Below are 12500 nucleotides of genomic sequence, written 5' to 3'. Positions count from 1 at the left end.
TTTTTTAGTTTATATTTTTACAGATGAGTAGAAATGTGTTATTTGTATATCTGAATGCATCATTTACAGGTCAATTTAGACAATTCAAAGGCTATCTAAGATTACTTAAAAGTTGGTGTTGCATGTTATCGGCTTTTATCTAATTTTTATCTAATCAGTAATAATAACAAATGATAATCTCTTTTCTTTACTTAGAATTAATTATGCTATGCTTCCTTCTTTCATAGAATTGGCTATACTTTTTATTCAGCTTTTTTTTTCTTTCACCCCATGAATCATACAAAGCGTTAAGGATGAGATAATTATGATGATAATGAGCAAATAATGTAATGAGAATAATCTTTTGACTATTTACCACCTCATGATCTCCCCTATATGATAAAGAGCAAGTGTCTGACTATATATATATATATATATATATATATATATATATATATATATATATATATATATATATATTTGTTTATTTATTCCCGGTCACGCTGACCGGCATTACCAAATGTATGACTACTTGGGGGAGGGGATGGGAAGGGCTGAATCTGTGTGCGCGCGTGTGCATGCATATCTATAAATATTTAGCCGTCATTTTTTGACGGGTCACGTACACTAGTGTGTTATATAATGTTCTTCCTCGTATTGAAGAGGATAGGATATCTTAAAAAGAAAGTTTATAAAATTCACTTTGCAGAAATTATGATTTGTAAACCAATATTTTTGAATAACAATGTCGTCACTATAGTCAATTATTTTTAGTGAGGCAGATTTGCACCGACTCGCAGGGGTGCCCTTTTCGCTCGGAAAAATTTCTTGATCGCTGATTGATTGGACAAGATCATTCTAATCAATCAGAGAGCTGGACACTTTTCCGAGCTAAAAGGACACTGCTGCGAGTCAGTGCAAATGCGCCTCATTAAAATAAAATTGAGTATAGTGTTAAAGACTTATGCGATTTATTAAGCTAAAGTTATTATCTTCCTCAGAAACTAACAGAAAATGGCAACAGCTCGGTCACTCCTACAGGCTGGGAGGAGATTCCTGCGACAGTCCTCCTTGAGGCACTCCAGCAGTGACGTCAATGCCTTTAGGGAAACGACGACTGTGAGGAGGTACAATGGAGAAAAGGTAATCTGTTTAATATGGTCTTTTCAGTTATTGAACACCAACACTTAGACCTAAACTTCATGAGAATATTCATTACCAGAATGTGGATAGCAAGTTTTTTTTGTATACTGTATATATATATATATATATATATATATATATATATATATACTGTATATATATATATATATATATATATATATATATATATGAATATCATATATATATATATGTATATATATATATATATATATATATATATATGTATATATACATATATATATATGTATGTATATATATATATATATATATATATATATATATTTGACATCCTTAACTGAATAAATCAGGATATGCTTAAAAACGCACAGTGCCGTCAGTTATGATAAGTATTGAAACCAAGCTCTGGGTGTTTGATAATGAAGAGAAAGGACGTTACTATCTTTTGTTATCTTTGGATGAGTCCTTTATATTCCCTGTACAGTTGTCACTATCTTTTTACAGTGTAGATAGTAATATTATCAAACATGCAAGTGTTGGCTGGCCTTGAAACCTCCCTGTACAGTCAAGCTCAAAAGTCTGGCGACACTCTTATGGGACAGTTAGTGTAGTGCGGTCTCTAGCTCTGGGAAAGAGGGTGAATGTAGTTCGTTGAGTTAGGTGTAAGCATTCTTATGGCTTGTCAAATTAATTTCCTCATTGGAAATTTTTTTTTTATTTCTATCTGAAATACGGTAATATGAAGCTATTTTTACGATTTACGAAATATCATGATTTAGCGTTACCATGCCAGTTGTGAAGCAAACACGGGAATGACACTTAGTCTTGAAGTAATTTAAGAATATACATAAGGAGGTCACAGGGGGTCTTACCCCCTCTGGTAAGTAGATAAGGAAGGATACAGCTCCTAGTTTAGGATAGGTGGGGAACCTTAGGTTAGGTTAGGCGGGGAACCTTAAGTTAGGTTAGGCGGGGAACTTTAAGTTAGGTGGGTTAGGTTAGGTGGGTAAACTTAGGTTAGGTTAGTTGGGAAACCTTAGATTACGTTAACTGGGGAACCTTAGGTTAGGTGAGGAACTTTAGGTTAGGTGAGTTGGGTAACCTTAGGATGGGTTACGTGGGGAACCTTAGGTTAGGTTATGTTCTTGTATTTGTTTCCCATGTACGATGTTGGTTTTCAGTCATAACATTTTAGATTTTACACCCGGTATGTCCCAATAAACTACAAAGGCTCCCTGGAAAAGATATGATCCGTGATTGCGGCTGTGTTTGGAATTCCATTTTTACGGGGTTACCTTTGTGCTCTGGGTTATAGGGTATCCTATATTTTCAATTTAGATTTCCATTTAAGAAACGGAGTTAATAAAAATAATTTAGCATTAATATAAACTACTTTATAAAGTGCATTGACCTGTTAAATCTACCTTGAAAATTTCATCCAACACTGCTGAAGTAATAAGAGTTCGTCGTAATTACATTGCAATTACATTTGAAAATGTTTGCATTCCAATATCTTTTGGATAAAAAAAAAACTGAGAGTGTAGTAATCTAACGTTTTTTTTTTTTTTTTTTCCGCAGGCACCTCTTGGAATTTTTAGTGCTGGAGAGATCGAAGGACGAATTACAAAACTTAGAAATTACATGCAACAGGAGGGTCTCGCTGCTTGTCTCTTCACTTCCATTCATAACATCAATTATTACACAGGTAATGATACCACTCTCTCTCTCTCTCTCTCTCTCTCTCTCTCTCTCTCTCTCTCTCTCTCTCTCTCTCTCTCTCTCTCTCATAGTATCTTGCTTTTTTCAACTAGGGTTATAGCTTAGATTGTAATAATAATAATAATATAATAATAATAATAATAATAATAATAATAATAATAATAATAATTATATAACCTGTTATGATGCCAGATATCTAATGATTAATCAATCACACTTATGATAAGTGTTAAGGAGGTAAATTTTCAAATCAGCAATCATGTTCGTAAGATGATTCTCAATATGAAAAACGTTTGTTAGCAAAGTAACATTATAAAGATGTGAATTTCATATCAGCCATAGTGGGAATCATAAAATTGCATAAGATTCATTAACTCTCCATCTTTAAAAGATCAATTCCAAATGGGATATTACTGTCAGTGCACCTCAAGCCGTGGACTGTAGGTATTGCTGTTCTTTGCAGTGCTCTTTCGACCTTAGCTGCACCCACTTTTTAGTCTTTTACTTTACTTTTGTTCTCACTTTCTATCTTCCATCTTGCTGCTCATCCTCTTCTAACTATAATCTCAGTGAGCAACTGCGGAGCTTTTTCCCTGCTGGATCTTTGCGCTGAATTACCTTTTGGTCCCAGCACTGGGCAATATAACCCAGCTATATATATATATATATATATATATATATATATATATATATATATATGTATATATATATATATATATATATATATATATATATATATATATATATATATATACAGTTACGAGAATCCAGACTTTAATGTATTAATATATATGGCTTATTTGAAATATGAAAAAAACACGTTTAAATGTGCAAAATAATTTATCATATATATATATATATATATATATATATATATATATATATATATATATATATATCTTTATATTTATATATACACACATATGTATGTATATATATGTACATATATATATATATATATATATATATATATATATATATATATATATATATATATATATATATATATATATATATATGAATTAAAATGAGAATTTGAATTTTGAAAATATGCACTGTAATATATTCATTTGAAAATTAACCACCAAGGAAAAAAAAATTATGGTTTAATAATCGTGATTCGCATTTCAGGTGGCTTTACTTACTGCTCCTTTGGTAGACCTTATGGTCTGTTGGTCACACCAGAGAAGCATGTCTCAATTTCGGCTCTTATTGATTATGGCCAGCCTTGGAGAAGGTCTCCTCATGTGAGTAACCTATTTTTCAAAAGTGGACGTCAACACCTTCCCTTCCACATCCAACTTTTTTCTTATAAACATTTACAACGGTTTTTTTTTTTGTTTCGTAACACATATGTTAGATTCTAGTTATGAAAAACCATTAAAACTAAAAGCACCCTGTGCTAGGCTTAGTATCATAAAATGTGCGATTTATCCAATGTTATTCAGCGCCCTTTTTCATTTAGCTGTATTTTGCATGATTGGTCGAAGTAGATTAATTCATAATTATGAAGGGTAGGTCAACATACAGTTCCTATACGTCCTATAGTTACCACAGTGACCAAACTTCAGCAAAACCACTGTCAACGTGATACCTGACTTCAGACATCTGGGATCCCAAACCTCTGTCACAGTTGACCTCTGGACCAATGTCAGGGAAAATCACTATGCACCAATTCCTCAACAATCAAAGTTTACTGTAATATGTTGGAATTTAGACTTGAGTACACTGCTCTTTAGCTGGTAACTTCTTAGTTTGTGATTTTGTCAATAGTTCTATCTCCGTCAGTTTTGATTTTACTTGTATGTTAGCCGGTCTGTGCTATGGATACCTCTTGTTCATCTGAATTGTCATAATATCTTGAGTGATAAGAATATTTCATTTATTGTGACATGTCGTCAAGACAACATTTTGCGTAATTATAGAGTAAAATTGACCTTTAGAAGGGACATGATATAATGTACAGTGAAGAATATCAGAATAATGGCAAAATACTTCCGTGCTTTCAAATTATTCAGAATTGAAACCAATGATAAAAATTACAAATTCTGCGGAAGTTCAGATTGTTTCAGACTTCTTTTCTTTAAGGTAAATTAAAAGAAGATATAAATTCAACTTTACGAACTTGAAGTCTTAAAGCTTTGGATGAAAGAAAGTTCTTAAGCGATCATTGAAAGGGCGTTAACCGCAAAAAGACTGGTGCTATAGTTCGTATGCAGTGTTTGCTATCTGTAAATTCCACTTGCAATAAAATTCCACCTTTTAATGTTCCCTAAATTACTTACAACATTAAGTAGGACCTTAAGCACTAATTGGTAGAATACACATATACTTTGAATTACAATGTTTTACAATACTTTGCCTCTTCATTTAAACTCAGGATTCAGCGAAATATGTGCAGATATGATAGGGTTAGAGAGTAGAATCCAATTACTTATTAAGGATCTTAAATATAAGGACATTTTGATACACCTGAATATCTCTCTCTCTCTCTCTCTCTCTCTCTCTCTCTCTCTCTCTCTCTCTCTCTATATATATATATATATATATATATATATATATATATATATATATATATATATATATATATATATATATATATATATGTATATGTATATATATAAATAAATAAATATATATATGTATATATATATATATATATATATATCCAAACGTGTGTGTGTATATATATATGTGTGTGTATTAATACCCATACGAATTTTGATAATGATCAAGGCTACTGGTAATGTTTTAATAGCACTTAGAAAAAATAACTAAAAAAACTGATATTTGTGAAGATAACTAATGGGATGAAATAAAAGGTGTTTATGTTTTCCAGGACAACATCGTCTTCACAGACTGGAAACGAGATAACTACTTCAGAGCCATAGTCGAGGTTCTGGGCGATACTCGAGGAGCCATTGGCCTGGAATACGACCACATGAATCTGGAACAGTTCCAGAAATTGAAGACACACTTGCCTCACAGTAATGAGCTCCGGAATGTTTGCGGTGCGACTATGAAGATGAGAATGAAGAAGAGCAAGGAGGAAATCGCCCTTATAAAGGTACCGTTTGGGTGTATGGAAATTTCGAACTTAGAGAATACAGAAATATTGTACGTTAAGGAACTATTTTGCTGGTTATAGGGTTAAGATAGGAATGTTACAGAGAGAGAGAGAGAGAGAGAGAGAGAGAGAGAGAGAGAGAGAGAGAGAGAGAGAGAGAGAGAGAGAGAGAAGTTTTCCCAGGCCATCATGATTAATTTATCAATAAAATAGACTGGATATTTGAATATATAAATATTGCCAATTTCAAAATAAAGAAAATTTATAAATACGTATTCTGAGAGAGAGAGAGAGAGAGAGAGAGAGAGAGAGAGAGAGAGAGAGAGAGAGAGAGAGAGAGAGAGAGGAATATAAAATTCTCAGCCGTTTTGATCTAATGAAAATAGAAAGGAAAATTATATAGAAAAGCTAAGGACATTTATTTTATATTTCATCGAAATTCAGATTTTGTATATTTTTATTAATTTTGATTAAAGGAAAATAGAAACTAAAATTATATCGAAAAGTTAAGGACATTTATTTTTATATTTTATCGAAATTTAGATTTTATACAAGTGAGTATCTCTGGTTAGTCTAAGAAGAATAGTGCTATTATTATTTCTAGCCAAGCTACAACCCTAGTTGGAAAAGCAAAATGTTACAAGCCTAATAGCTCCAACAGGGAAAACATCCTATAGCTCGAAAGGTTAATAGAGTAGTAACAAATAAACTATAAGTGAGAAATAATAAGTTTATAAGATATATTAAGATAAATACAAGCGTTAAGTAGATGAGTTATATATACACATAAGATCATTTGTAACAAATCTGAACTTACGAAGTTCCACCAATTCAAGTACTATATTTGGAAGATCATTTCACATTCTGAGTACGGTGTAGTACTCAGCCTTATGGTGAAGGAAAGGCTGTTAGGATTAACTAAATACATAGCAGTATATATTTGTATAAGCCCTAAATACCTCTTAATGTCGGATTCTCTCTGCCTCTGGATCGGAAACCCAAGGGGGAATCAACTTTATGATCATAGCTTCTGGTCGGCCAAGGAATCGATCCCGGGCCCAAGAAACTCAGGTTCCAGTGACTGGAAGATATCATCATAAAGTTGATTACCCCTTGGGTCTGTGATCCCGAGGCAGAGAGAATCCAATATTAATAGGTATTTGTGGCTGATATGAATACATATGAAAAAGCACGTTTAAATGTACAAAAATTATCACATAGCAGTACGTACTGGGTCGTACAGTCTGGGAAGATCTGATTGCAAAGGATGGTCAGAATTATGAAGAATCTCATGCAACATGTATAAAGAAATAACGGAACGACGGTGCCCAGATCATGGATAAGGAATTTAAAACACCTCAAGTTTTTGTCAAATAGATTAAGATGTGAAATAGCAGCTAAAGACCAAACTGGAGAACAATACTCAATGATGAAAAAAATTTAAGATTTCTTCAGGGTAGATTGATCGCCAAACTCTTAAAAGACTTTTTCATTATCCAATTTTATAGTAATTAGAGAGGAAACAGGTCGAATATATTCCTCAAAAGTCAATTTGTAATCAAGAATCACACCGAGAATTTTAGGTTGGAGGTAGTTAGACACATTGTCAATGGATATTTCAAGCTATTTTGAAAAAACTGTTTATAAGCCTATATTAATCATCACTCCTCAGCAAATGCTTCTTGTATAGTAGAACTTCAAAAGTTCAAACTTGTACCTAATGTTTTTATGTTGAACATGCTGAGTTAAATATATTTTTATAGTTTCTTTATGAAAGATCTATTTCAAAATTGTTACTGATCTTAAAATGTGTTGTCTTACTTTTTCATTACTTCTCTTATAGTTTATTTCCTTAGTTCCTGTCCTCACGGCTATTTTTCTCTGTTGGAGCCCTTGGGCTAATAGCATCCTGCTTTTCTGACTAAGGCTGTAACTTAGTTAATAATGATATATTTATATATTTCCTTATTTCCTTTCCTCACTAGGCTATGTTTCCCTGTTGGAGCCCTTGGGCTTATACCATCTTGTTTTTCTAACTAAGGTTGTAACTTAGTTAATAATAATGATAATAATATATTTATATATTTCCTTATTTCCTTTCCTCGCTAGGCTATTTTTCCCTGTTGGAGCCCTTGGGCTAATAGCATCCTGCTTTTCTAACTAAGGTTGTAGCTTAGTTAATAATAATGATAATAATATATTTATATATTTCCTTATTTCCTTTCCTCGCTAGGCTATTTTTCCCTATTGGAGCCCTTTGGCTAATAGCATCCTGCTTTTCTAACTAAGGTTGTAGCTTAGTTAATAATAATAATGATATATTTATATATTTCCAATTGCAAAACTGTACAGCAACGTAATACTTCCACAGAACAGCACGGCCACAGCCGACGTTGGTGGCTACGCGTGCGTCGAAGCTTTACGTGAGAATGTTCCAGAATACGAAGTGGCATTAGCTGGAACTCAAGCTATGGTCAGAAACATCGCAAAAATCTACCCTGACAGTGAACTTATGGATTGTAAGTTTTTTTCGAGTCTTTATCTGATTAATCTCATTGTGCATTGTATTATTTTATGCCCGTGGTCTTTTGCTTCTAGTTTAAAGGTTTAAAGATTTAAAGGTCACTCATGAATGGTAGAGACAAGGAACAGTGACATTGCCCTATCGAGCAGAACAATGCCCTAGAGACTAACCATATATGTATGATATGATCAGCGCCCAAGCTCCTCTCCACCCAAGGTAGGACCAAGGAGGGTCAGGTAATGGCTGCTGATGGCTCAGCAGATAGACCTATAGGCTCCCCTAAACACCCCTTCATTGACTCACAAAGATGGTGAGGTTTCAGAAACCAAAGGAACTAATGAGTTTGAGCGGGACTGGAACCCCAGTCTGGCGATCACCAATCAGTGACGTTAAAGGTTAAAGGTGTCTGGTTTCAGTTCCAGTTTCATCACAATAGATGCTCACCGGAACGTCAGCTGGGATCGATCTGCTACCATTCAAGTCCTAGGTGAACATGTTACCACTGTATTAGCCAGGAGCCTATTTTTTTATCTCTATCTTATTCTCATTCTAGTTTCCAAAGAGTATTTCCATTTTTGGTTTTACAGGAAATACTTATTTTTGCGGTGGCCGATGTTTTAACGTCCCTGACTGGTGAACGCCAGACTGTGGTTCGAGTCCCGCTCAAACTCGTTAGTTCCTTTTGGTTGCTGCAACCTCACCATCCTTGTGAGCTAATGATGGGGTTTGGGGAGCCTATAAGTATCTGCTGAGTCATCAGCAGCCATTGCCTGACCCTCCTTAGGCCTAGCCTGTGTGGAGAGGAGTCTTGGGTGCTGATTATATCATGTATATATGGTCAGTGTCAAGGGCATTGTCCTGCTCGATAGGGAAATGTCACTGTCCCTTGCCTCTGCCATTCATGAGCGGCCCTTAAACCTTTACACTTTTAAATAAGTTTCCATTATTATTTTTTGGTTTCCTATTGAAATAGAGATTGGAAATCCTTCTCGTACCTCACCTGGAGTTAACTGTGAGATTTAGAATGCCATGTATTATTTCAGCGTGGGTGTGGTTCCAATCAGGCATCAACACGGATGGTGCTCACAATCCTGTGACTTCTCGCAGGGTTCAGAAAGGGGACATCCTTTCCCTAAACTGTTTCCCAATGCCCCAAGGGTCAGTGTCTATATTTTTACTTTGCTCTGCTAAGTATAGAAGAAAATAAATAAGTTTATGATAATCTTGAATAATCCGTCATGTATTTTTTTATTCTGATGATTTAATAGATATATGCAATTGGAATGATCACCATTGAAGATTCTTGTCTAACAACTTTCTATATTTGTCCATCATTCATTCAGAGATGCTCTAATATTTGCATTGCTCTTTCTCCAGGTACTACACAGCATTAGAAAGGACAATGTTCTTGGATCACTGTAGCGATGCCAGCCTCAAGGTTTGGGAAGCGAACGTTGCAGTCCACAAAAGAGGGCTCGAACTTATAAAACCCGGAGCGAAATGCTGCGACATTGCACAGGAACTCAATGAAATGTTTTCCCAGTTTAATCTTTTGCAGAATAGAACATTTGGATATGGACATTCCTTCGGTGTTCTCTGTCATTACTATGGGCGTGAAGCAGGTATCGTAATGCTCATTTTGCTTTACAGAGTTAATTGCAAGGGATTTTACATTTTCTAACTATATCCCACTATTATTATTATTATTATTATTATTATTATTATTATTATTATTATTATCATTATTATTATGTTTGTTATTATTACTATTAATATTATTACAAGTTAAGGTTCAATCCTAGTTGGAAAAGGTGGATGCTATTAGCCCAAGGGCTCCAACAGGGAAACATAGCCCAGTGAGGAAAGGAAATAAGGAAATAAACGAACATCAAGAGAAGTAATAATCAAAATAAAATATTTCAAAGACGGTAACAACATTGGCTTAGATCTTTCTTATATGAAAACTTGAAAAAAAAAAAAAACAAGGGGAGGAGAAATAAGTTAGAATAGTGTGCCCGAGTGTACCCTCAAGCAAGAATTCTCTTAACTAGAACCGCTGTATTCTCTCCGATAAATCTTTTCTATTCACTGTAACCTTTAGTTTCTTCTATGTCTTCTTCTGAGACTGATTGTTTACACTATACCCTCTGCGTCGGTAGCTGCTCTCAGTAGTTATCTGAGACTGTTGTTAACGCTATATCCTTTGCATGTAGCAGCTCTCAGTAGTTATCTGAGACTGTTGTTAACGCTATATCCTTTGCATGTAGCAGCTCTCAGTAGTTATCTGAGACTGTTGTTAACGCTATATCCTTTGCATGTAGCAGCTCACAGTAGTTATCTTAGACTGGTGGTAATATTATATCCTTTGCATGTAGCAGCTCTCAGTAGTTATCTGAGACTGTTGTTAACGCTATATCCTTTGCATGTAGCAGCTCACAGTAGTTATCTTAGACTGGTGGTAATATTATATCCTTTGCATGTAGCAGCTCTCAGTAGTTATCTGGGACTGGTGTTAATACTATATACTTTGCATGTAGGAGCTCTCAGTAGTTATCTGAGACTGGTGTTAATAATATATCCTTTGCATGTAGCAGCTCTCAGTAGCTATCTTAGACTGGTGATAAAACTATTGTATACCCTCTGCTTGTACAGTAACAGCTTTCAGTGGTTACTGTCAAGAAGAGTATTTATTCAGATAGCTGCATACAGCGCCTCAAGTGGACACTTTAGAAAACTAAAACACAGACTCAAATTAAGTAAACGAAATACATATCCAACTAGAGTGACTCTCAGTAGAGCACAGGCCTCCGCCGCAGCAGCTTATTTCTCGACCTTTTGCTCGACCTTGACCTTGACCTTTGACCTGAACATGTATAAAATTGGAGATTTACATACACTCAAATATGAACCAAATTTGAAATCTGTGACAGCGATGTCCAAACTTATAGCTGATTACGTGAATTGGACATTTTGCTTGACCTTGACCTTGACCTTTTTTTCCGTCTTTTTACATAACAGTTAATCCTTGCAAGTTTCATTACAATTAAAATTATGGCAAGGAATGTGTTAACTAACAAACACTTAAACAAACACACAAACAGGGTGTAAAACATAACCTCATTTAAACTTCGCTGACGCAGGTAATAAGACAGAGTGAACTGTGGTATTTCAGGATCATCTGATCGTTTTTGAGAGATCGTTTTAGGGCATTGTCACTCTTCCTTGCCTCTGCCATTTATGAGTGACCTTTAAATGGGAAATTGGGAGGCAATTATATAAGAAATAAAAAAAGATATGTGGGTTATATTGTCCTGTGGTGTTATTTCAAAGGTGGCTTAATGTTCAGTTTATCAACTCCCTTGTCCAAAATATACTGAAGTTCGAGGAAAAAATGCTATTTTTTTCTGATTAGATTTTATATAGTCTTTATTTTCTTTTTATGGAAGAAATTATTTGCCTATTTTTGGGGTAGCCAACGTAGGTTGGAAAAAAAGAATCCCACGCACGATGTCTTCATTTAACGTGGTAAATGTTCAGCTTCAAGTTATTCCTCTATTTTTTACATCTATATAGATTAATAGTCAGACACTTGAAGGAAATGTTATCATATTCGTGTTAATGACCTATTCCGATTGTATTTTGGTGCATTTATGACCATTGTCTTTATTCGTTTTGACATGTCTGAGGCCTTTGCCCTGCATTGGACTAAAAACGGCTGCAATTGTTGAATTTGTTGAAAGTAAATGTACCAACGGCTGATATTCTTTCCAGGACTGGAACTTCGCGAAGACATCGAAACAGTGCTGGAACCAGGGATGGTTGTGTCCATGGAGCCCATGGTAACCATCCCGGAGGGTCAACCCGGAGCTGGTGGTTACAGGGAACACGACGTCCTACTCATCAACGACGATGGATCGGTGGACAACCTCACGGGCTTCCCCTTCGGTCCGGAACATAATATTATCAAGAAGTAAAGGATTATATTACACGTCCTTTCAGATTTCCTTGTTAAGGAACGATTCCGATCAAACGAATAATGAAATAATTGTCATCTTTTTGAATGACTGATCTTCAAACGTAAATAAAAAA

General features: G+C 34.7%; 1 protein-coding gene across 1 annotated transcript in view; it reads left to right on the top strand.

The window, feature by feature from the left end:
- The window catches only part of LOC137634469 (creatinase-like), a 13590-nt gene that overhangs the window by 1059 nt on the left and 31 nt on the right, over positions 1–12500 (top strand). The window contains exons 2-9 of the mRNA XM_068366885.1: positions 981–1122; positions 2680–2806; positions 3952–4067; positions 5660–5887; positions 8259–8406; positions 9455–9569; positions 9789–10033; positions 12183–12500. The exon at positions 12183–12500 is cut by the window's right edge and continues 31 nt beyond it. Of these exons, the coding sequence (XP_068222986.1) occupies positions 994–1122; positions 2680–2806; positions 3952–4067; positions 5660–5887; positions 8259–8406; positions 9455–9569; positions 9789–10033; positions 12183–12385 (1311 nt within the window). The 5' untranslated portion in view covers positions 981–993 and the 3' untranslated portion in view covers positions 12386–12500. The remainder of the gene's footprint in view (positions 1–980; positions 1123–2679; positions 2807–3951; positions 4068–5659; positions 5888–8258; positions 8407–9454; positions 9570–9788; positions 10034–12182) is intronic.

Source organism: Palaemon carinicauda, chromosome 44, assembly GCF_036898095.1.
Source record: "Palaemon carinicauda isolate YSFRI2023 chromosome 44, ASM3689809v2, whole genome shotgun sequence".
Taxonomy (NCBI): Eukaryota; Metazoa; Arthropoda; class Malacostraca; order Decapoda; family Palaemonidae; genus Palaemon; species Palaemon carinicauda.
The sequence above is the reverse complement of the archived record's forward strand: the minus strand, read 5'-3'. Positions and strand labels throughout refer to the sequence as shown.